Source organism: Aquila chrysaetos, chromosome 2 (assembly GCF_900496995.4).
Source record: "Aquila chrysaetos chrysaetos chromosome 2, bAquChr1.4, whole genome shotgun sequence".
NCBI lineage: Eukaryota > Metazoa > Chordata > Aves > Accipitriformes > Accipitridae > Aquila > Aquila chrysaetos.
In genome coordinates this window covers 28,604,322-28,631,491 of record NC_044005.1, presented here as the reverse complement: position 1 = coordinate 28,631,491, position 27,170 = coordinate 28,604,322, and the positions used below count along the sequence as shown (strand labels likewise).

At 35.5% G+C, this 27,170-nt stretch overlaps 1 protein-coding gene across 6 annotated transcripts in view; it reads right to left on the bottom strand.

Annotated features, from left to right (window-relative positions):
- Positions 1–27,170, bottom strand: part of SLC25A21 (solute carrier family 25 member 21) — a 277,428-nt gene that overhangs the window by 132,357 nt on the left and 117,901 nt on the right. Inside the window, exon 1 of one of the 6 annotated variants that reach the window (XM_041127329.1) lies at positions 971–1,360. The exons of the other annotated variants lie outside the window; for them this stretch is intronic. Within the exon in view, the coding sequence (XP_040983263.1) occupies positions 971–983 (13 nt within the window). The 5' untranslated portion in view covers positions 984–1,360. Of the gene's footprint in view, positions 1–970; positions 1,361–27,170 lie in introns of those variants that run through there. 6 annotated transcript variants of the gene reach the window in all.

The following is a 27,170-nucleotide window of genomic DNA, read 5'->3' as shown; positions in this document are numbered from 1 at the left end:
ATCTACATATTAGCCTTCACTTAGGAAAGTGACACTTATTTTAACTCTTGCCCAGGATTCTATTTAGCGATGTGGTATGGGATTAACTAATGGTACCCTGGAGCTCCTCACAAACATTAATTAAGCTTTTAGGTAATGAGCCAAGTCAATGCTTTCCTTAGAAAATGTGGAGAAATGGAAAGTTACTCCAAAAAGTACTCCATAATGGCAACACTGCATTCATGAGTCATTCTTCCTTAGAGACCTTGTCTACACGGAGAAAATATACTAGAAAACATGTTAATTAAACAAGATGTTGAATATGATTTTTCCCTTGGTGTGGACAAGGTTGTCTGTGTTTAAAAATGTGTTAGCTGATCACAATTAATCCCAGGAGGAGCTCTTGGTTTACCATCGTTACCTAACGCATTTTAGAAGAAGGCTTTTGCATGCCTACAGGAGGAGCTGGGTCATGATCAACACCTTGTTAGGTAACAGCGTTCCTTAATGGATGCAACCTGTCAGTGTAGCACTGCTATCTGGAAAGTGAGGAATAGCAGGGTTGGGAACAGTGATTATGTGGCTTTCAAAAAACCCCAGTACTTCAGCAGCAGATGGAAATTTCTGATGTTTGGCCTGTAGCATTTGTGCTGAAAGTGGTCAGTGTTCTTGGAGCTCTCTCCCCGAAAGCAATTCAGCCTGTGTTGAATTCATAATGGCTCCTTGATTGTATAGCAAACTAGCATTTTAATCTTCAAGGTTTCAAGTAAAGGTTACACAAGTGCTGGAGAATCACATCCTAGATGTGTGGAAGACAGGAGCTCAAAACGAGTGTTTCAGGCAGCATGTCATCTAGACCGGCTGTTGCTGAGCTGTAAATCCCCTTCAGTTTCCCAAGTCCCAATCCATGGACCTAGCTAGAAATGTGCTTATACTCAATACTCACATCAGACAGTTCAAACTGCTCATCTTTGGTGCTGACAATGCTTACCTAGTATCTGCATGATTTCACTGCTCCCTGCCTAGCTAAAGAAAACATTATTATCACCAGATGGTAAACTGTTCAGTTCTCTTGCAAATATAAGAGAAAAGTAATTATATTCTATTATTTTTGCTGAGCTTGAAAATTGGGTTACAGCAGTTAAGTGAATAAAGAGAAAAAATGGTATGGATCTTCTTAAATAGTCATGCCATGAATCCATGATACTCAAACCTAAGTTGTGATTACACCTGGGCACACATGCATAAACCTTTATAGCCTTTGGAGGAGCAAATTCCACTTTGTGATAATACATGCATATACAAGTACTGAGAGGATACTGTAGTAATAAACCAACATTTGCAATGCAGCATTTGCCAATAAGGAATGTATTGTGAAGGTCTTAATGTTTGCCTTGATGTCCCAGGTACTTTGTTAAAAAAATGAAAAAATAAAGGTTGTTAAAAAACCCTAAGATTATGCTTATATTTTAGTTCCCTTTTTGACTTATTTTTATTGCATCTTTAAATTGAAGATAAACGGTCCTATCGAGCTATTGTATTTCCCTTTCACAGTAGTTCTACCATAGTATGGGCTTTTTTTTCCAGCCTAACACACAGTTGAGCTGATACATGTAGATTCAGTGTGAGTGGAACAGGTGTAAGTATTCTAGTCAAAACTATGGGTCCTCAATCCACAATATGTACCTATTTTATATTGAGCAGAATTCTGTAACAATTTACCAATGTATTTCTTGCCTCTGGGTAAAAAATATCTAGCTTTAATGTTTAACGTATGTATGCAAACTACTCTAAATTTAGCACAAATTTATTCATTGTTTGCTTTTCACAATGTTTTTGGCACAATCAGCCAAAACAGTATATTATGCTCATGCTGCCAGCAATAACCACATCTTTATACTTTTGCCTCAAATACAGCTCACTGAATCTTTTAATGTGCTTCAATTAAAATGTTCAATGCTCATTTATGTACTCTGAGTATTGCTTGCTAAGTAAAACAAAGGCCATCTTCCAGTTTAATTTGAATTTTTTATTTGCTGCTTATTTTAAAATGAAAAAATTAAGTCCTTGGTTCACAGACCTACCAACTTGATTAACCTCATTGGCTATGACTTGACAGCAGAAATACTTATATATCTGCTATTAGACCAATCTATGACAATTTGGAGGATCAAGCCAGTTTTAAATTATGTATAGTTAAATACATCTGGAGTAAGACCAGGAGGAAATGTCAAATCACCCAGGAAAAATCAGTAGCTAGTCACAGATCTTCTACTACATTGACATATCTTTGGAAGAAAGGTTATTCCAGGCTCCAACAGCATATGGCACTTTCATAGGCAAGCAATTCCAACTGCACTACTTACATAGAGCCTTTTTGAAGTAAAATACCATGTAGAAATTTTCTTTGTATGGTAAGACCTATGAAATTTGCATTTATGGCATAGTCAAAAAGGCAGTTGAGATGACTATTTTAAAATTCCAGACTTTTCACACCTTTACTGGATTTTAAAATACGAAAGCTGTTCCAGTGGGGCTGAATAGCATGGAGAGTTTGATTATGGAGTAAAACAATGCAACATTTAGGTACTGACACAAAAGGTCATGGAGCAAAACACAGCACACAACACACAAAAAAGCAAATACTTTCTCTAAGTTCTTAAATATTATTGAGGCAGTATGGCATGTATCTCCAGAATTTACCATTTAGAATGTTACAGGTATTGGCTTCACCTTAATTTCTATTTCAATTCCTATTTACAAAATAATAATACAAAAATTAAGATATCAAACAATTCTCAAAAAAATATACTGAGTTGGACTCTCAAATATTTCTGGGCAATGTCACTTTTTCCAAAATGACTAGCAATAAAGAGTTGTTTATACAGCTAACTTTTTTTTCTTTATTTAGTCTTTCTACATCTTTTACTGATGTTGTATTGACGTTAAAGCTTTGACTTATAAAATAAACACTTGCAATTTACAAACTTAAGTATCTGAGTCTCTAGACACAAGTGAAAGGCTATATATTGTGTAAATTCTCCATAAATTTTTCAGCAAGTATTACGTGCTATTATGTCACTCACATATGACATATTCTTTCCATCATGTGTGTCTGAAAAGGAAGTTTTTTAAAACATGATTGAAGGGACCACTGAGGTCAGCACTGGGTTACACAACGTTTGTGTCACTACAGCTTTAGATATTTCAATGCATATTGAATCAATATTCCTGCAATGAAAATGTGTAACCTATATTTTCTTTGCCGTTATAGTAAAATGCTTCTCAATAAACTTGTTTTCATAAGAAGTTTGCCCATTCATATGTCCCAGAGCTGTTGTAATCTTCATTGCTAATGCTGATCTAAGAGCATGGACATTATTCTATTTCTTGACACATTTAAAGTTCTCTAATGAATAAAGCAAACAGCTTATGGCTGCTTGGACTGTCACTCGATTGCCCCGGAGGGCTTTAATGTCTTTAAAATAGGCCTCCTAGTTTGTATTTAACTACCTTGTCCACAGAGGTCTGAGGGGTAGAGCAGATCAAAGATGTGCTGGAAACATAAAAAGCAGCTGTCCTTCATTTACCTTTAATTAGCTACATCTGACCAGATTCTTTATGGCCTCTTTGTCACACATTCAACAGTCTATAAGCCTTCTGACCTGTCCTTAAGGACTGTACTGTTGCAAGAGTTACAACAAAATGCAAATGTAAAATATTAAATACAGGACTTTGAAAAAATCTTTGGTCTCACTATGGAAATACTACCTGAGGCAACATTATTTTGGATTTATCTTCTCAGTATTTGGAGAGTCAAAATGGGATGGTTCCTGAACTTAGATTTAGTTACTTATGGTCCTTTGTGCACTACTCAACATTGCAAAAAGTAAATATCACACAATAAGGAATCCCAAAGAAAACTGAAAGGCAAGCAAGCACCTCTTTGGCTAGCCCAGCAAAGCACTTCTTTATGCTGCCCTTCAAGGACCTGTGGCACTCTTTGTAAAGAAAGTCACATACCTGCCCTCCATAGTACCCTTTTTTACATAGATCCCATTACTTAGAGACCTCTCGGCTTAGCACAGAATGGCCACCAATTTCCAGTAGCATTTTGACTAAGGAGAAAGTTCTGTCACTGCTGCAGGATCAATAAGCGGTTCTTGTACATTACAGCCCCACATTCAGGGCTGCACTAAATGCTTGTATCGTCAAACTAAGGCCCTTATAGAATAAAAAAGCCATTTAACATAGCAGCTAGAGTGTATGCTAAATGAGTCAAGTTATTGGTACTTGATGACACAGGGCATTATATAAAGCCACTGAGCTGGATGGAGAGCACCTCTTCAAATTCTCTGGATTTTGGGTTAGGTCCTTTCACAAAGGATTAGCTAACAACAGAAAAAACTACATAAAAGATACATTTACAAAGTTGAAAGGTTTCAAGAACTGATTCTGTAGTCTAAACTATCTCTTGATCTTTTTCTGTGCATGTAATAGCAATTTGCAACCTCCATATTCTTTTCCAAAATGTCAACCTTTTAGTCTTCCCTAAGAAAGTTTTAATTAATCACATCTCCAAACAAGTTAGCACACCCTGAAAGACAGTCGTGGTGAGGTACATAAACAATCAAGTAGCCTGCCTCAATATATGTACAGTAGCTAGCAAGCAGGTGTGGCTAGAAGCCAAACTTTATTCTTCAAGAAAAGTCCATACTATGAGCAGTATGCAGAAGTAACTTTCTCCCAAACTATGAACATTGAGGGATTATTGTTACACCTCAACTTTACTCTTCACAAAGTTCTCTTCTAGTATCATAGAGATTATTTGACCCAAACTGTACAGTTGAAGGCTAGCCTTCTTGATTTAAAACAGGAGTCAAATCTGCTTCCATACGTAACTAAGGGAGAAAAATGTATAAACAAAATAAAATTAAGAGGATTTAAAAATCAATTCAACAGGCTTACTCTTGTCACATACTTCCTAAAGTTAAGAATAACTGAAGAGTTATTAATGACAGGGATTTTTTTCCACCTTTTGCACCATCAATATAAACACATATTGAAGTATCTAGATGTATGAATAATGAAATGACACTACCAGTTCCAGCTCAGGAGAAGAAAGCAAATAGAAATGGGCATAGTAATGCTGAATGTGTAATACAGATAATGGTAATTTTCTATGCATTACTCCATGTTACACTGAAAATATGTCATCTTTGACTGGGACACTCCTGCGTCCCAAAAATTTCAAACTAGAACTCTGTACAGAAATTATTAAAAAGGTCAAAAAAAAGCTTGCCCAAAGACAAACCTAACAGCAGGAATGGAAATGTTCTTAAAAGATTACAATTACAAAGCATTTATATAATGTAGAGTAAAACCTTATTTTTCTTCTGAATCAATGAACATAAATCATTCTTCTGGGTAAAAATATACTAAATAGTTAAATAAAAAGACATAAAAACTTTGGCAAAAATATACGCACAAGACATGGAACAACTAGTGTTTGAGACATTAGAGCAGCCGTCTTTGGAACAGCTGAAGAACTCAACAATGCTATGAAAAAACAGAAGTGCAAAAACCTTATTGTTAAGTCTCTTACTCTGGGGTCAACCATCCAGTCACAAAGTGACCAGCTATCCTAGGGTGAGCTCTCCCCCTCATTTTCCTTACTAAATTTCAATGGCTTCCATTTCATGCTTGTATGAGCAGAAACATTTCAGAACTATCAGAGAAGAGCAATTCCTGCTTACATCTTTTGTGTATAATCTGTAAGTAATATTTTATACAAAATATACCCAAAAATGAAGCATATATGCTGTAAAACACTATTTCTGACTATGAACCTAGGTTTCAAATCAGTGATGTTACCCCACATGTAACAAATGGAAATACATGAAACTTAGCAAAAATAATGGCTAATTTGCCATCAGGGGAAAGCTCAGTATTGGATGGCCATTGCCTGGAGAGCGAGACAACTGACCACAAATAAAAGCAAAAATTTCAGAATGAGCTTATAATGAGATGTAGGTTTTGAACAATTGCTGTACCTTAGCATATCGTGTCCATTTTAGTTTTCCAAAGTGGCTTTCTAGCACTGTCTTTGCTAATCTGTATTTGAATGACTTTTCTGAAAAAGTTGTGGTTCCCACCAAGATAGCTAGAACAGTGTTTTTCCAACATCTCTACGAATTGCGGCAATGTAAACTGAACAATCCCTGATTTTTCCATTGGCTGTGAAACAACTCCATGGCTGATAAAGCTTTATAAAATTTTTATGAAAACCTAAACTATCTTTAGTTCCCTGCCTAGTGAAAACATATTTATAATACAATCCAAAGTATAGGTAAACTACTGTTGTACAAATGTCGTAAGCCCATTCCAGATGGCTACTGAAAAATTTTCTTAAAAGAGGCTCTTTTCACTGTTTAACAATTGAATACTATGTTTAAGACAATGTTTTTTACCCATTTCAATTGCTGTAATTTAGACTCAAATTACATTTTCTTCATTCCTCTTAATCTTTAATATCAAAGATTAAATTTAATGGGATTTTTCCACTTTATGGGAAAAACAGTGACAAAAATATCAAGTATAACTGTACCAAAACCAGTTTCACAACAGAAAACCTTCATCTTCTACAGAGTCAAAATTAGCTATTTCACAAATGCGGCTCCTTGTAAATATTTCACTTAATCAACACCCCCCCCCAACATTAAGGCTGTAGTTTAGATTTTCATCCAGTGTTTGAATATTCCTGAGATTTTCAAATACATTGTTTGTTGGCTTTTTTTGCCTGCGACAGTAGTTGTATCATTACACGATGACAAAAGAATACATTAGTGTTAAAATTGATCTAGTGCTATTTTAAGGTTTGGGTTTTCATTAAAAATTTTGTACTTATCATTTGCAGGTAGTGCTCGTCAATTTCATAGTACTTTACACAGGGAACTACAAATCGTATAATTTTGCAGTACAATTAAAAAAAAAAAAAAAAAAAAGAAACAACTCATCTTTGTTTTGTTGCTGTCCAAAATTTCCACTGAAGCTTGTAAACATTTTTTTTCTACAATGGAGACAGGATCAAATTGCAAATGATGTCTCAAGAAGAATACATTCAACCTTTGTATATCAAAGCAAAGTAGTATTGCAGTAGGCATAGTTCTTCAAAGAGATCAAAAACTAGATGCATCTTTCTTTTTCTTCTCCAATGTCCCACCAATATTAACAACACCTACTACAGGATTACAATACCAATATTAATCCCGATTACAAAAATAGGCCTAAAACAAGTGCTTTGTATAAAAAGATATTCAGGACCCAATTCCCTGCTTATTAAAATGGAAGCAGCTTCCTAGCATTTCAGAGAAGTCTGCTAATGTATACCAGTAAGGAACTAGACTTGTGGTGCCAAGGCTACTAAAACACAACTAATTATCAATTACCTGTGTATAGAAGAAAAAAAGATAAAATATTTTCTTGAACATGACCTGTATACACAATGCTGTCAAATATTCTAGGGTCTTCTACTGCATGCATTTTTTTGTTGAATTCTATGTTGTGGCAACAGGTGATGACAGCACCACTATTTTGTGTTATTTTAGCAGTCACTGGTCTTCCCAGTATTTTTCACCACTCCCATTTGCTGGCAGTATATCATGGCAAAGTTTCAAGAGAAATCTACTATGAAACTGTGTGTTAACTGGGAAATGTCAACATGCAAAGCCATGTCTAGAATTAACCTGTCTTTAACATTTTCAGGCACCCACACCCTCTCTTCTTTCCAAAACTTAATTACAGCAGCAGCTTGCCAGCATTAAAAAAAACAAACCAAAACAAAAAAAAAAAACACCAAAGAAGAAAAAGAAGGGGAAAAGGTGTAGCTGTATTTAACACAAAGATAGAGCAATAATCCTCCAACAGAGGCACAGAGGCTGGTAACGCTAAGCTTGCCAAGAGACAAATGTCTTAAAAACATAAATACCACCAGTTAAGAAGGAATAATTTTCCACTGGAAGTATGAGGACTTACCACAACCAACTGTACTGATAGATATTTTCAACATCTTCCTTTGAGAAAATATCTGATTTTTATTAGTCAGCTAGCAAATACCCTTGTTCTGGTACGCTGAAAGTAATTATGAATTACTAAGGATCCTTTCTCACAGAAGATGCATTTCCTCCACTAAGTTTTATAGAACAAGATTTTTTTTTTTTTCAGATCAAAATGAATCCACAAAACAAGTGAGGATTCATAATCCCCTTGTTTATTTCTTTAATACAAGCTCTAAGCACTGACAGGTGGTCAGTTACATGTCAAGTAAAAAAGGATAACAATAGGTCTCAATTTAGCTATGGTATTTTTAGAGGAACTTCATCACTTGTAGAGAATGCCTCTGCCACAGTGTAGTGGGCCATACTACTGTTGATGTTAATAGGGAAGCTGTATATCCCTTAGTCATGTCCGTCCTTTCCCAGCAAAAATACGTGTATCAGAGCCAGGTCATATAATGCAATCAGCATCTGAAAAGTATTCTACAGATCCAAGTTTTTGGCATCTAAAGAGTGGATGTCCTGAAACCTGCACTGCAAAGTCAATCCTTCATTGTCCAAATCTCTCTTCTCTCCACATCATCTTGAGCTAGAAGGTACAATCCATCCTCTCCACATAATCATAAAAAAACCCCACAAACCAGGAAAATTAGATTTCCTGTATACTAGCAAGTTCAAGTATTGTCCTCTTCTCAAGCTGTGAAAGTAGGAATGGGTAGACCTGCAAAATCCACCCTGTGAGGATCAGAACCAGCTTGAGTGTTTGCAGGAGGCAAATGATGACATATGCTCCTTCTACACTATGACATCAAAGAAGCAAAAACTTCCTGCAAAGTTCCTAAAGACACAGCATTTGCATTTTACGTTATTATTAGAGGACTGAGACTAAAAGACTCAACTAATCCATTCAATTCCTTTTTGCTACCTTGTTACGTCTATATTTGCAATTAATTAAGCACAACAGAAATGAGTGACAAGATTAAGCAATTAGGGCTGAGGCCCCCAAACACCTACATTACATACACTCTTACTTAAAACCAGATTTTATCTTATCCTCTGGTTTGGTTTGGACCCCTTTTCCTTATGAGGGTTTGGAGAGTGCTTGGTGAACTAACAGCAGAGCAGGCAGCTTTGGTTCACTGAAAATTTAGGGCAAAGGGGTTTTTGTGAAACAAAGAAAAACACATTCATTTATTTTCCCAAACTGCCAGTGAACATACCCTGCTCCGCTTTAGAGCTAATTCTCTGATCAGTTTTGATGTGATATCAAAGGAAAAGAAGAGGTAACCTTGGCTTTTGAGCTACTGTGCAGCTCATCTACCGGTGTACATCACACCACTGGCAGTAGGACAGCACTGTGGATTCAGGATGGGCTGCTGTGTGACACTAATGTCTGATTAGAGCCTAGCTCCATAACGTAGTGGAGTTTTGCTGTGTCAGGAAGCCACTGTTGTCTTCTATTTCCAAAATTTTTTCGGAGTTCCTTGTTTTCACAGTTCTTTGCACCTTTTGGCACTCAACCACATAAGGTGTTGGTAGTATGTAGATTTGGAAGTCCAAAGGCTAGACACCCTTTACATCAAATGGGGGAAGGAAAAGCTAATTTATCTCAGTAAGAGGTTGTAATAGGAGGAAGGCATAGGAAAACTCTGGGACTGAAAGAAAGAAGATGGAATTCAGTAATGTCAGGTAGTATTTGTATACAAAATTACACAGAAGATCTTGTGCAGAAACCAATGGTGCAGATTTGGTCAAAAGCCACATATAAAGCTGAATATAGTGAACTGGGGCAAACGCCAACACTTAGGCTGAAGAGAGACTCCTGGTGTCCACTTCTCATTCAGCTACGTGGAAACAGAGCTTTCTGTTGATGAAGACAGTCTCAGGGCACCAGCCTTAGAAATCACCTTAACTCAAACAGACATCTGTTCATTGCCTATCCTTCAGCACAGATCTGAACCTGCAACACTGAAAATTTAGTCTGTAACACAGAGCATTCTTATTGCAACTACTGATGATAACTTAGTGATATAAATTTTAAGTTGTTATGCTCTTTTCTTGAACATGTGCTTTTTTACACCACTACACAAGTTATTTTTGTTATGCATGAAATCATAGCATGATTTAGTTTGGAAGGGACCTCCAGAGGTCATTTAGTCCAACACTAGAAAACCCTAGTCCGCTCCACCCAGTTTGGCGCTATCCACAAACTTGCTGAGAATGGCCTCCATCCCATTATCCAGTTTGAGCACTACTGCTCCCTGTATCGATCCCCAAGCAACACCACTGGTTACTGGCTGCCAGCTGGACTTTGCATCACTGATCACAACTCCTCAAGCCCAGCAGTCCAGCCAATTTTCCACCTACCTTATTGACCAGCTCATATCTCACCAATATGGTGACAGCGAGTCTACAGGAGACTGTGTTAACTGCCTTACTAAAGTCGAGGTATACCACATCCAGTGCCCTCCCCTTGCCTACAGATCAAGGCATCTCATTATAGGATGATTAATTAATGGCTGATTAATGTAAAAATTGTGAGGGCAAAGACTTAGACAAGGGTTATGTAAATTACTTTGAGAACAGCCACAATCCTGTTATTAATGGGAATAGTCTTACTCTTAGTTGCTTAAATATAATCAGGCCTTTAATATGTGTTTACTACTATTCTTATTTTACACGTGATTTTGGTTCTAAAAGTTAGGTATTATTTAAAGTACTCTTTAAAATCAACCGAAGAGTCATTTAGTGAAATGTAATTAATATAATTTTGGGATACACAGGCTCTTTCACTTTTTATCAACCTTAGTGTCATAACTCACTTTAAAAAAAATGTTTTTAACAGCCTCACTATAACAGAGAACATCTTACATTTTAAATAGGGCAAACACATAATTTAAAGCTATGAGTCCCTTTTAGTTCCTGAATTCCTCTTTTCAGTGTATGCAATCTATGTGTGGCACTTCAGCCTCCATTTTTGTCTGTATCTGGCATGACAGATCCAGGTAAAGAAAAACATCAAGTTACAAAATGCATGAAAAACCCATGAGACTTGAAAAACCTGGAAAAGCTAGTTGGAAACCTTGGCACTAGCAGCCAGAGAAAACACTCAGTTTCTAATATTTAATTTTTTTGATATTCCTTAATATTCCACACTTGGAACTTAATGCTGCAGATACTGTAACAACATATTTAATTAGTAGGTTACGTGTTCCCATCTTGGATAGCTTATCAGTATAAAATGAGTCTGTTCATTCAGAGTGAATTCTGAGACTTCATTCTTGCCGAAAACATAAAAGTCCTTTAGAAGAAGACCACCTCCAGGAGCCCTGCACTCTGGAACCATTCCAGTAGGAAAGTCTGTGAGAGCAGACCTGCACTACTGAGTTGCAGGAGAGCACTGAAACTTGATACTTAGATGGGAGAGGATATCATCTGTGTAGCTAATTACCACCATTTTTATGGTATATGCACAGGTACATGAATAAACACTGTGTGTATGTTGCAGGGTCATTAATTTATAAATGGTTAGATTGCAACTTTTATTTGGTTTCCTACCATGAGACCCAGTGAAGAAAACTTCACCGTTTTCCTCAAAAATAACGGCTGGTGCCTCTGCACCTGACTATTTATAATGACTGTACAAGCCTGTACTGGAAAGCACCTCATTTCTGACTAAAAATGTAGGGAAAAAAATTGGGGTTTTTTGTGAAATGGAAAACTGTTCTGAGGAAAGTGACACAGTTTTCTGAACTATTACAGTTTGTTTGAAACAATAGCATTCATCCACTTAATTTGGTATTAAAGTATTCCTTTTTAAAAAAAAAACAAAAAAAACCAAGCCTCTGCGGTCGGTCACTTTAAAAATAATATGAATTTTGAAGGAGTAAAGAAGTTTAAAGTATTAGGAACAGCAACCCTTCTTCTAACTTAAGTACAGTGTGTTTTCCAATGTTCAACATTCTCAAGTGCTATCACAGCTACATAGATTTTTTTTTTTTTTTTCCCTCTCTTGCAAACCAAACCATCAGGACATTTTCTTACTAAATAGTTTTTGAATACTGATTTGCCATGGACATCATCATGTTTCAGAATCAAAGTCCAGCTGATAAGGTTTGCATCTCTGTAGATCAATGTTGAATCTGTGCTATATAACAGATGTGTGCAGAGAACATAAACATTAATCAAAACAGTATTCTTGAGTGAACATCAGATGAAGTCACACCAGCAGATATCCAAGGAATCTGGCAATGCAGACATTATAAAATGGCATCAAAAAGGATAAAACTTAAGTAACGATAGTTTAACCTATGATGACTGCAGAATTCAGATGGCTACAGCTATACTCAAACTTTGCACATATGGCACCATCACTGCATTATAACCACTTATTCTTCTCCCTTTCTTTACATCTTAATTTACCACTGCCATCCACCTGTTGTATCTTGCCATTTTTGTGAACAATAAATCAGACTGTATCTGTATATGCACAGCCTAGCAGTAGGAAACATAACTCACTGAAGCCTTGATTTACTAACGCTGTTACTTCTGAATAAACAGTATTTTCCAATTTTACATCTTATGTCTTACTGCTTTCTTTTAACTTAAATCATATTTGTTTTCAGTTGGAGGCACTTTTTTTTCCTCAAACGCACTAGAAAATACATTGCATATTCTCCAAAAGCACAAATAAATATTTAAGACATGCGTATTCTTGTTGTTCCCTGAAGATCTCATGCGACACTGTCATTTATTAGCTTGCCCTGGGCCATTACATTTCTACACATTTTACTTATACTGGCACTCAGCCAGCACGGACTGTTCAACTCTAGAAAGCCCACATGTTTTTGTATTTTTTGAAACTAGCATGACAACCATTCTGAAGAGTAGCTCTCTCACCTGGTATGTTAAAATGTAAAACCATGAACGTTGATGGTGTTCTCTCTCTATTTAGTGCTGAAAATGAAACTATTTTTTCAGGTGCAACAAGAGCCATATGAAATCTCCCTAATGTGTAGACGTTCTGTAGCCATATTTTTAATGGAACAGATCCATTAAACTTATCATGAAATATAAAAAATAAATGCATGAACAACAAGCTTTTAAAACAAGCCCTGCGTATACCGCTGGACAAAAATCGTAGCTCTGACAAATGCTGGGTAGCACTCACCTCTCTCTCAACTTAAGAAGACACTGAGAAGTAACGCAGCAAGAGAAGCCCTTTATGCAGACAGAACCACAATAGTTTTCCACCAATGTATGAATGCATCAGAATTGAATCTGATGCAAACTGGGGAAATACTGAACCGGGAACAGCATTATACATCTGTAAAACTAGCAAAACATACCTTGTTTACTTAGTTTTCACACATTTATGTAAAAACTATTCACTTCAACATATATTGCCCGATTAAATTCTTAGACTGTGTGTGAAAGCTGAGCATGAGAATTATTTTGATTCAAATAATTAGCTAAAGCACTGCCACATTACTACATGAAAGTTTTTATTTAGTTAAGGAATCATGATCACCTGTAATTTTAGCTTGAGAAAGTCCCAACAGCTTTTTGCTACTGAGTTTTTATCTGCATGAGCTTCACCAATATGTTAGTGTTCTGCATCTTCTCAATTCACAACCCATGAATCATCACTGAAAAATCAGCCAAATCAATGGGAATCAATACTAGTAGATCCTGAATGCTACAAGTTAATCTACATCTGCTTTACCAAACTGAACCACAGACATTCATCTCCCATGACCCTTCATTGAATAATTTTTTTTTGCTACTGCTCATGAACCCCCTGAAAAGGGAAGGAGGGAAACTGAAGCTCTGATTTAATGAATAATTACCTCACTGGGATTCGTAAAGTAACTAAATGGTATGAAATGCTTTTCTGCTGAAAATTTTTCTATCAATTCTCTACTGACTATTCCCCTAAGTTTGTCTCGCCCTGATGTTTCCTTTCTTACTGTTTCCGAGTCCCTCAATGGCAGTTACTCTCTTTGAGCTATTAGTGTTACTCAGTATTATCACTCAAATAAAGTTTGTAAATCCATTTTCTGTGTGTTAATTGCTTATATTACTCAAGAAGCTAGCGACAAAGGAGATTAGAAGAAAGCAACCCTCATTTGGTGATCTACATCTGTGCATACTCTCAGGCACTGATCTCCTGAAAATCTGACCCAACTCCAAGTGCTCAGTTTTCCTAAATACCTGGACCTTAAAGTTTATATGCATACCCAGAAAACAAATGAATAAAAAGTTTTCAGGAAAATGCTGTAATCTATCCGGGTGAGGATGTAATGTGATACACTACAAGAATAACTGAAAAAAGACATATGAATATGTACATACACATATATATAGACTGTTTAAAAACAATTTCTCTCCTATTTCCACTTTTAAATTAGAGAATCTGTAATTAATTAGAGAATCTGTAATTAATTAGAGAATTAGTATTTGTCTTTTCTTCAAATAAATTAGCTAAATATTAATTAAAGTTCAGAATTACACTTTTTGATTTAGGTCACTAATTGCAGGTTCACTAAAAATATTTCTGACTGAAGAGAATTCTTCCATCACAATTTGCATATCAAAATGTATTATGATCAGCAAGAATCCTGACACACAAGTATCTTGCAGAACACGCTTTTTTTTTTTTTTTTTTTTTTTAATAATTTCTATTTCTGAGAGGAATTTATAATAAAATGCTGTTTAGGGCACATAGTTCATTATGATTACTGTAGCTGGCAAAAATGCTATTCCATAAACAAGTTGCACAATTTATTGAAATAAATAATAGCCAGACAGCAGTTGTAGATTCAGTGACGACTGGTTGGTGACGACTGTAAAATTTGAAAATTAGAATATTTATGGAATTCGACAAAACTGGAGAAATCCTCACAGGCCATTTTCTTGGTAGGTTAAAATTGTTCTCTTTCCCATATGTCTGCCTGACTTTGCTAGGCCTGTTCTCTATGCTTTTCTCCTACTTGTCACTTCTGTATTTGAATACACCATGTTTCTTTAACTGACGGGTAACTCAAAGGTGGAATACAAATACTAATGTAAAAAAATCAAATTTGATAAGGTGCAAGTGCATGTAACTGTTACTGGAACCTATTCTACAAAATAAAAATCTAAAAATGGGAACAATTCATAGGCACTACATTTGTCGTTTAAATCTAAACTACTCAAATCAGTAAAAAGAATGTTATGCCCATGTTACAGAACAATTTCTAGAATGGCACAGTGCACAGCTAAGGAATAAAATGGCATCTTTGCAAGCAAGTTATGTCTGAGAGCACAATGGAATGAAAAGGGGAGGATTTAAACATTTTTACAGATCAGTTATATATTTATATAAATATATATTATTTATAGTTTTATATATATAACATGTAGTCAAAGTTATAACTATATTTTATATAGTCATAGATATTACTTTTGTGATTCTATTTCTGCACCCACAAACACAGTGAAGTTATACATTCAGAAACTTTGAAATGCCATGTGGTCGTGGCACTTCTACATGAAAGACAAGTCAGTAGCCTGCATAAACCTCATTAAAAATTCACGTACAAGCAGAAGACTGGATTGCAACATTATTTTTCTTCAACATAGCCAATTCCTTTATCCAAATTCACATATCCTGATGAATGAATAGTCCTGTTAGCGACAGAAAAGATGCTGTTCCTTTGCATAACCAGTGAAGTATTCTGCTCACGGTGTTGGCTAGTATTCCTTCCTCTAGCTTCTGCACATCTTAATATTTTATGAACAGGTAAAAATCAAATCAAATATAATTTTAAGTCACATTGCCTGATCATTTTTGGGTTGATGTACAAAACCAATAATCACCCCTACTGCTTACTAAGTAAAGCTCACATACATTCAACAGTACTGAACTGTAAGAACAGTGACAGAAAATGTATTGTACATGAGCAGTACAAGAGAGAGATGGACAAACTGGAGTGAGTACAACAAAGGGCCCTGAAGGTTATTAAGGGACTGGAGCTTCTGAGGCATATACCAGAAGAGGCTCTGAGAGCTGGCACTGTTTAGCTTGGCAAAGAGAAGACTCAGGGGATCTTACCAATGTGTATAGATACCTCATGGGGCAGGAGGTTGCCCTTTTTCAGTGGTACCCAGCTGACAGGACAAGAGGCAAGGGGGAAAAACTGAAATACAGGAACTTCTGTTTCACAGAAGAGTATTCTGTAAGGGTGAGACTGAGCAGGTTGCCCAGAGAGGCTGGGGAGTCACCATCCTCAGAGATATTCAAAACCTAACTGGGTATGGCCCTGAGCAATCTATTCTAGCTAACCCTACTTTAAGCAGGAGGTTGGACTAGACAGTCTCCAGAGATACCTTCCAACCTCAGCTATTCTGAACACCTTGAACTCACTGGCCAATTTCAATTACATTTATCAGAGGGATAGATATCTTAAATATACAGAATTCTTCTATCTTTATTTTTTTTTATTAAATCAGCTGCTAGGAAGTCAAGCTAGACACTTTTTTAGTCTGATAGTCTTATCAGCTTTTATTAAAAGTGAAACATGATTAGTAATTGTGTTTGGCAACAGCCACATAACTAGTTGCAGGTGTTATTTACTAGTCTATCCACACAGTCATTGCACCAAACTAGCCACAGCTCATACTGTCTTTGCCCAACTATAAGAGCACATGGGTAAAAGCTAGCAAGATTACAGGATGGTATCAGGAGGGAACTCAGGAAGAACAGAGCACCTCAAGGCATAAAGAAGGAAGGACTGAAGAATCTGTTGTTCAGCTAACTAATGCACTTTTATAAATTACTTTGAATGAGACTAATAAAAATAAATGTCACTTTTATGTTCGTTTTTGCTACTTAAAATGGGAGAAAAATCTTGCCGCCTTGCCTGTGCTGTAAAAGAGATTGTAGTATCATAACATTACCTGTTAGTAGCAAGAAGCTATTCAGCTAAGGGATGACAGATGGTGCAAGGGTTTACATATAGAGCAGAGGCTCATGCAGTCTTGGAAGTCTCTGAAATAATGCAGATAACTTTGCATGTAGATTCTGTGCCCAAGCATTCTGCTGCAAAACAGGGCCAATGATATTTCTTGTCCTCCCAGCAATGCCAGCAGGATAAACACATTCAATACTGCGAGGTTCTCAGCTATTCTAACAACAGGAGAGGTAAGTGTTGCAGCTGAAAAAACTGCAGTCACCTGCTATCCTTCCACCTACTACGTTTTGTATTAATCTTAGTATTTCATTTTTTATACCCTATGAACAATGATACTTTTTACCCCTCAGCCTCCATCTATCCATACCTTTCCTTATGCTAAGAAAATTTTCTTCTGCACATTTCCAAATGCATCCATATTTTTGCAAAGAAGAAAGAAACACTAAAAATTGCAAAGAATGAAAAATCTCTTTTAAACCTTGATGGTGAATGATGCAATTACAACTTATAATGGAACCATAACTACAGTAAGTGAAAATACAAATAATGCTAAAACTCAGGCCTCAAATCAGCAATGACTTTGCTTATATGAAATTAATAGATATATAGGAGTATGCACATAATCCTTGCAGGATCAGAACAAAGGGCTTGACTCGACACCTGCTGAAGTTGACAAAAAAGCCTTGCTTTTACAGTCTTCAGCACGTTAAGAATCAAGCCATCAATTTTTCCTGTGAAACATGGAATAGAGATGACCAGACTTTAGTAGCGAAGGTATTGTTTCACATCCTATTTTGTAGAAGGAGCTGCTAAAAGCATGACCGATTTGATGTTTCTCTTGCACTGCTAGAAATCACAAGCAAGTTAACTGAAGTCATTAGTGTAATACAGGAAGGTAAGAAACAGGCCAAGGGTGTTGGTACACGAAGCCATATTGTACCAGACTCCCTTAAAAAGAAACTCCTAGTTAACTTCTGTTCTATTTAGAAACTAATGGCATGATATGGCTCAGGAAAGTTTGCTTTAGGAAAAGCATTCACAGAGGGCAGCTCTCTATTTTAAAAAATTAAGATTCTATTTTGTTAACACTGATAATTTTGAGAACTACAGCTTTCTGAAATGGTACCTTGTACAATAAAACATTCTTTGGTTTACAAGTTTACAAAAATGTGTCTGAAAACCACTAACTTCTATTTATGCACACCCCAAGAAAGCAGAGCTTTTTTTTTTTTCAAATACATATTTTAAAAAATCACTGCCAAAAAAAGACCTCACAGCTTCTCTAGTTTATATTTAAATGGCTGAGTTCAGTCATAAACACCCCAAAATACAAGATACTGTGGAAGTTACATGTTCTTAACTATAAAGTTATGAGTGGAGTTGTCACTCTGATTCCTAAATTAACTGTAGAAAAATGCAACATTTTTGTATGTACATTTTGTTTGCAATCTCATATCTCTCAGTTAAGAACTCAATAACTTTTTTAACTTTAGTGTCCATTATCTACACAATTGCTTAAAATCATGTATGCAAGCTTTCTTATTTAACTGTTTTACAGTTGAACTGAAAGGTACAGAAGTGCTTCTTATGCAGTAGAGCCAGAGGATGTATTATTTTGTATGCCTAAAAGAAATAGGAAAAATTATTGTAATGGGCATACAGTTGACTATGTAGTAAAATGTATTTGATCTTTACTGTCTGAGAAGAAACAGGAAAGTGATAGAACTTAAATACTCATTCATACTCCATGTTGTAATAAGAAAACAAATAACAGTTATATACAACATGTATATAAAATGATGTCTCAAAGGTGAACCACAGCATTTTACTAGAAGCACTGAAATAAACCAGCCTTTAATGTCACTAGAAATCCTAAGTCAATGTACAAAGCAATCCTTTGTAATGCTCTATCATAAATTTTAAATGTGCAAGCCTTACATGGTCCTCAGCCATTAAACATAAATGGGCCAAATTCTATTCAGACTTGCACCGTTTTGGGGAAGCAGGTTAGTAACCAGAGCATAAATCTTGTCAAAATTTCAGCTGGCAATCAGTACTGTAAATCATAACGAATTCTTTTTACAGGAATGACGTTTTATGAGTAAGTTATTACAAGTCTGTTTTTTCCTAAATATTCAAAATCGACCTTTCTATAAGGTTTATGTTGAAGGTGCTTGGTAAGACAACCTATCAAATCAGTCGAGTTATTTCATTTTACCTATTGACTAGCACATTTTATTATTAATGTGCAATATTAATTTTGTTTATTTAATTTGCTACTGTATACATTTAGGTATTCGTTTTAAAGACTTATTCTCAGAATGCAGCAGAAGAATGATAGAAGCAAATAGTTCTATTATGTTACAAAGTCCTTATCTTTATTAAGAATCAGGACAATTTAGTATGAGCATGCAATTATACAAGCTGTAAACAATATGCACAGTGACAGTGTAACATAAAATAATCTCATCAAAAGCACGTAATATTATCAAATGTATAAAAAAAGTTTATTATAAACACTAAATGTGGCACTCTTGGGCTTTTTAATACTTTCACTTGGCTTTCAGAAATATTCCAAGTCTCTATACCTGACAAATGATAATTGTAATTCATTATATAATTATATGAGAGAGAGAGATATATGTGTGTAGTGAATTTAATTTTTACAGTAAGCTTAATCTCGTACTGGGACATTGGCTGACGGAATTCATCTGCGGACACTTGGAGACATAACTTTACCCAAGTATAGAACAGCAGTGAAATGAATGTTAGCCAGGATCCGTTTTCAAAATGCATGCAATTTTGCATGGTAATACAATTCTATAAACTTTATCTTTTGTTTTCTTTCCAGAGCTTAGTCTTAAACTTTTACAGAAAGTAAGAAGTAACTAAGTGCTGAAGTAAAAGACAACTGCATTATAAAATACAACACTGAAAGTGAGTAATTTATCTCTAATTAAATCACTGTAACAAGTCATATAATCAAGGGTTAACTACCCTGCACAATCTATTATTTATTTAAAAGAAAGCTTTATTAATTTAAGCTCTTTTCTTAAAGACCAATACTACAATCAAAAGTATAATTGTTCTGCATATCTTACCTTGGGGTTGAAAACTGCTTTTTTTTCCCAGTTACTTCCAGGATTTGCTTTTCCATAGCCATTTATCAGACCACAGTTAAGCCACTGTATTACCTTTCACAGTTCAAAACAAACAACTCTGCTCAATGATAAGGAATTTTATTTGCATTAACTAAAGTAACTATACTGAGAAAAATTTCCTTACCACATAAAATTTTTTCTCATTAAAAAAATCATGCACAGCACATACTTTTCAGTTGGAAAGAACACATTCTTAGAAGTTTGTACCGAACTAGTTTTTTAAAAAACACCTATGGATAATAATAAAAAAAAGGTAAAAGAGCTGTACTGTCACCTAGTGGATAAAGGTAGTAGAAGAGTACACCTAGGATTACTTTTTAAGATACTTACAGTTTTAACAACATTAAAATATACCTCAAGTTTTATATTGATTTCCTGGAAGAGATGAGTAAACATCAAGAATTGGACCTATTGCTGTCATAGGTCCTCTGAGTACTTTAAAGACAGACCTACAGTGCCTCTGGCTCTGAATATATCTTTTAATTGATTCAGTGTAATATTGGGTATTACATTCTAAATCTGAATGTAAACATTGCATTTTTAAGAGCTTGGGATGTAGGAGAAAAACCTCAGATTGAGAGGCTGACTGGTAGTGTAGACAACACAAAGAATAAAACCAAAAAATGCTGTGCAATCGACCTTTCTTTCGCCTTCTGCTTTGAACACACCACCTTGTTTTTTGTACTTCAGGATGTCTTTAAGAAAAGTCTGACAAAGAAAGACTACAAGTGTGATATTTCTGAGAGACACTAGAAAGCATCTACACTAAAAAGTTTAAGCCACTGAGTTCATTCAATAATTCAATCTAAATATATGCATGGATTAGACACCTCACTTGTATGGTTTCCAAATAGAAATACATTTTTTCAGAGAAATTCTTAACATAGCAGCAGACAAATATTTAATTGAAATTTTGCCAAAACTTTTCCCTATATTAGAGCCTGTGATTCAAGAGCAAAGGAAAAGCTTTGCTTTGGGACGCTGGTGTCAATACTCAAACCAAGCCAATGCTGCCACTCTCCCCAACCCTTCTTGTGCAGCAGAAACATGGTGATGAGTTGTACCAATTGTAGACATATGATGGGACTTCCCTCCACATAGTCTAATATGGCAGCAGAGGAAAAAGATTTTGGGAATGGTCATTTATTTACTGACCACTAGAATGGATTTTTAAAGAAGGAAAAGTAATACCTCCTATTAAAACAATTAAAGGTATTATATTCTACTTGCATTCATTCAATAGTCATACTCTCAAGAAAATTTTCTGTCCTATTCCAGCATTTGAAACACGGGTTGAAGCTCTTTATAACCACCTCATCCTTGTCCATGGATTGAGGAAGTATAGGAAAAAATGTAGCAAGTATAGATTTCCCTTGGATGGTCATTTTTATGAAGTCTTTTTTTGCAGCACAGAGTAACCCACATTAGTTTTGCAACAATTAGAAAATTCTGTGGGAACATGCATTAGAGCACGTTACCGCAAACCTTTACTATGGTAAGAAACAAAGCATATGCACTGGAACTTCTATGAGATGCCTTCATGGTGTTGTATTACCTGACATTAAATCATTTCACCCCTGTTTGCCTTCAGTGAAGCAAACAGATTTATTTGTTCTTAATGCTGCAGTCTGAAGACTGATTCATTCAGCTAAGGTTCATACTAGGGGGAAGAAAAAAAAAAAAGGCAGACAATATTCTACCTTATGTTACACTTTTCAGAAGACTTAAAAGATGAAGCCTATGGCTTTCTAGTACCAGAAGAATAAAAAAATACCAATAACAACATTCTCTCTCTTTCTAGGTAATACATATACAATCTATCTTGAAATGTTTTAAACAAATAAATAGCCATCCAACAAAACCCTGCAAATTGAAATGCTGTGGAAATCAGAAATTATTCTAAACCTGCAAATTTTGTTCAGGATTTCAATTCAAGCATATTTATAGCAATTCAGTAATGTTTTGGTCTCTGTTTTGACACCAAGTATTTGAAGAAAAAGGTTTATTTCCATATGCATTGTAATGTCCTTACTAAAACAGTGTTTATCATATCTACAGAGGAAATTATTAAACATTTGTGTCATAGTCACGAGCTATATTATGCATTTTTTCCTAGTGAAAAAAATCTATCTTTTCTTGCGTATCCCTTATATGGTTGGCTTCCTGACTACAAATTGCAAATACGCAGCTTAAAACAGAACTGAGAAAACTTTCTGCATTGAACAAATTCTTGCTGAGCTGAAATACCGAACATAGGTAGAGGTGAACAGTGAGTTCAATGTGACTAACTGCAATTTAAAAACATGAGTGGCAAATAATATGATGTACTATGCCCTTGGTGTGCGAGACTTCTTCCTCAGTCTCCTTCCTTTTATACTAAACTCAGTGTTTAGTAGAACTGCTTGCAACATACATTCATAATTCACATTCTGTAAGCAGGCAGCCGTATGTGCTTACAGCTTGTGCTTTCAGTCAATGTTCTTACAGGTAAACTTGTTTGCCAGAGTATTCAAAGGTGGAAAGCAAACATCAGAGGGCATGATCATTCAAAGTAATTTTAAAAAAAGGTTTGGAAAAACATTTACAAATTCCTTCCTAGAATGCAACACCTTTTAACCTAGACTTTATAGAATACACACTTTAAACAATATTACAATATTTGCAATATTGACTGATACTTCAAATGGACTTTACCAAACTTTAAATTATAACATGAAGGGGTGTCTTGAATGATAGATAAATAATAAATAATTTAAATTCAAGAGCTACTTTGGATGTAATAATTTGTTTCATCTAGAGAAACAAGACAGTTAATAGTTTCACAGCTATGGGAGTGAAGAATCTATTTTCATCCTCTGCATCTTCTTTACAAGACATTTGATATAAACAAGAACAGGACATTCCAGAAGTTACTCTAACTAATTGTTTCCTAAAGCTGGAGAATGAAGAGTTCAGCGCAGACTTATTCTTTACCCTTACTGTATTTTGTTGAAATACTTTAGAAAATACAGGTGATGTAGGAATTTTTAAAGAATGGAAAAAGTACAATACCTGGAAATAAGCAGAAGAAAGAAAAACATATTTCCCTCTAACAGCAGAATTACATCTGTTTGGTGTCAAACCAAATGAGACAGATTGAGGGTAAATGTTAATGGAACAAATGAAAACTGTGCCTTTTGCACTATGTTTTTCTAGATTTTATACAATATATAAAAGTGGAATTCTCTGCAAACTTTACTTCTTTGCATGGACCTCAAAAGCTCTCTGAGATGCACACTGTGAGGACATGTTGATTTGAAGAAACATTTTCTTTTTGCCTGAACATGTGATGGCAGTTCAACCAAGCTCAAAATGCGTATGCCCTAATCATCCATGTCAAGGCTGAGGACAGCGCAAAAACTGTGGAACTACTTTATAAAGTGGCTGAAGCAACAGAGAAGGTTACATAAAAATTGTCTGTAGAGTGCAGAGAAATTCGGTTAGTGGGCTTTTGCAGCGCTGGTCATCTGCTTCCCTCACTTTCTCATTAAGGTAGGGTGGTTGTGGCAGGGCTGGATGCATTACTGACATCCAAACCCTATCGAGTTTCTTTGAGCTAAAAATGGACGCTCCCATCCCCCAAGCGTCACGGGATCATAATCTCACCTCTTGTGCATCTCTCTCCTCTCATACCTGACTAAAAAGTGTCATGGTTGAAAATATCGTGAGGCAAGAATTTCCTGTGAGATTTCCTGCTAGTCCCGAGTTCTGTAAGGTTGAAGATATTGCAGTTTCTTCCCTCATCTCCTGTCTCAGCTAAAGCAGGAAGTTCATAGACACAAAGGCAAAATAAAGAAAAAAAAGATTAAAAAACTTTAAAAAAATTCTTAGAAGAATTTAAGAAAAAAATCCTAACAGAAAAACACAGCTTTGGTCTAGGTTTCATTTTCAATGAAGATTAGGGATGACTCTAAAGCTTTATAGAAAGTTTTATTTACTTTAAAAGAATCCCAGACTATCATAATCACTAAATGAGAATTAAAATAACAAATGGTTTCATGTATAGCTGTAAACAAAAGATGCGACTAGATTGGGACTCAGGAGACCTTGTTTCAAGCCTCAGCCCAACCACAGGTGTCCTGTATGACCTATGCATGCCACTCAATCTATCTGATGTTATAGTTCCTTGGCTGTATAATTAAGCTAGTATTTCTCTGTCTCAGAGGGATCCTATGAGGATTAAATTAATAATTACTTGCTTTTGTGTTAGTATGGTGAAAAAGTTTAAGTAGATTCCAAAACAGAAGCTGTGGGAATAAGCGTTGCAGAGTTTAATACATTTTAAAATAGAAACCAGGATGTTGAAAATGGAAGGATTTATGATACAAGCAATTTTAAAATTCTCCTATCTCATCTAAAGAAAAAAAAAAAAAGGGAAAGAAAACCCCAACAACTTGTTAACAAGCTGATAATTATATAAACCACTAACACAGAGACCAGGAAAGTTGTAAATGCAAAATTACTTTTCCAGCTAGGTTAATTCCAGAATTAACCTATACTAATTTTAACAATGAACTGTGACACTTATTCAAATGCACTTGCCTTTTGTAAGTTCTTTTTCTAACATACAATGTGATCAAAGACTAGTGTTAAGAGCTTTAAATCAGAATCAGCAATCTAGTAAATGGCAGATGTCTGCAAGGCTTTCTACTCTTTCCTAAAAGCAGTTGCAAGTTGGGAAATGGAAGCGTCATCACTTTAGGAGATGACAGGCATGAATACCAAGCAGATACAATTAAGAATGAAGCAAACTTTTCTACGGTCTGTTTCAATATGGACATAACTTCCTATGAATTAAAAGACCATGAATTTAACTGCACTTAAATATGAAGGAACAGTTGTTATTTCTGCAATTTCCCACCATTGTTAATGCCTAACTTTTAATATCATCGTCAGAAGAACAAAAAAGGACAAAGGCTAAAATTTGAAGGTATACAATTAATACAAGCATTCATAAGAAATCACTAAAAATACTTTGGGAAAACAAAGGCAGGAATCGATCAATAACAGTTTGCTGTCTAGAAATAGAAAACAGACAGCTTATCTATAAATACATTTAACACTTCATATCATTGTAACAGGTCAGCGAAAAAGGGCTCCACTTCAGCAATCTGACTACATACCTAGCTTGCAGTCAGGGTGTCACAGACTGGGCACAGCTTCTGCTATGATAGACGTTCTTAGCATTACCGTTGACACAGGCTGACTTGCCCAGTCAAGTTTTTAATATTTCATGTGTGTCTTCATGTTTCATTACATAACAGCTTCTTTTTTTTACGCATCTCACCTCTGATAGCACTGTCTTTATGGAAACTTATTTCTTCAGTAATAGAAAACCGCGAGGTCCTCCTGAGTCAAAGGTCAAATGCAGTCAATTTATTGCAAAAAAACTCAACAACCCACCAAAAAATCTCAGCTGCAAGTTACTACTTCACTCCAAGGAGTTTTATATTTTCCTTGCCTTTTGAAACAACCTACAAGTGATAATGAAATGCTTAAAGCAATAAGAGAGAGAATCAGGTTTCATCTACCTGGACTGTCTGGCAGCATACTGTGTAACAATAAACGAGTGTTCTTAAGTCACAGCATTTCACTGGAAATGAGGCAGAACTTGTGTATTTTAACAGCTTTTTACAACTAGTAACCACTAGCAAATTTATTTTACTTTCTCAGGGAAGACCAGTGAACGTCCCTAATTTAAACTAAAGGGCCATTCAGCCTTGAAGACAAAAAGCACTTCTGCTTAGCACCTGAGTAATACATGGAGTATGTACAGGTGAATCAAGAGGACTAGAATCAAAGATAGTTTGTCTTTGGCTGGTCTGAAAGGTCTGACTCATTTCCAGTTCTGTGATCATTTATTATCCAGAAAAGAAAGGCTAGCTTTTTGCACTGCAAACACAGTGGTGGTCTGCAACTCATGATGAATAGATTTACCAGGTCTGTGCTGAATTGCATGACATAGAGTTTTCCAGCAGGCTCTGACACATATACACCTGATATATGTTTAAACTTCCTAGCACAGAAAGGCCTGAATATCTACCTACATGCACTTTTTCTTAAAGTTATTATATACAAAATACATTCTCAGGTGGCATATTATTTAAAACAACATCACAATACAGAAATATTTTTCATCAGTAATTTCATATCAGATAAAGACTTCCCTGCCAGCATTCTGACTTCAGTATAGCAGGGGAGTTTGTTTTGGTCCTAAAACGTCAGTTCCCAGATTTTAAAGTTCCATGTTATTCAAAGTTTATACAAGACTGGATTTACATTTGTGGAAATACAGAAAAATAAAAGATAGCAATGATGTTTTTTATACTCAAATCAGTGCAACTACTGAAGTGTTTGTCTGCACTGCCTTGTGATAAATAGCAGAAACTCCAGACAAGTACTCATGAACTTGGGAGTTACATGCCAAACTAAGCTTTTCGAAAGTCACAAAGTCCTAATTGAAATCAAAGTATTCACTGGAGGAATATCACAAAACCAAGAAAATTCACTGGCAACACTTAACAGCTGTCAATTTGATAGCCACACTGTTCTTTGTAGTTCACTTCGTTTTGCAGATAAAAACTAATTTTACCACTGCACTGGAAGCCCACACCTCCTTTTAGTTTTAAAGAGCCTGCCATTTGAGTAGTTTTAAGTGTTAGCACATGGTCAAAAACTACTAAAACCAATATTAAAATATTATCATTAATCAAATATTTAGAATTAGCAATTAGAAAAAGCTAAACCAACATTGATAAGAAGTCTTTGATCTGCAAGAGAAAGGATCAGAACACTATGCAACTATGTTAAAATACATGAACCCACAAAAATACAAAAGAGAACATCATTTTAAGTGCTTCTTCACTAACTGTGCTCCCTCTGAAATTCAGTTTAAATGTGTAGAATTATCTAACTTTTTAAATACCATGATTTAGTTGATTAGCCAGATGATTACTTGGAGTCCTACACACACAAATCTGAAT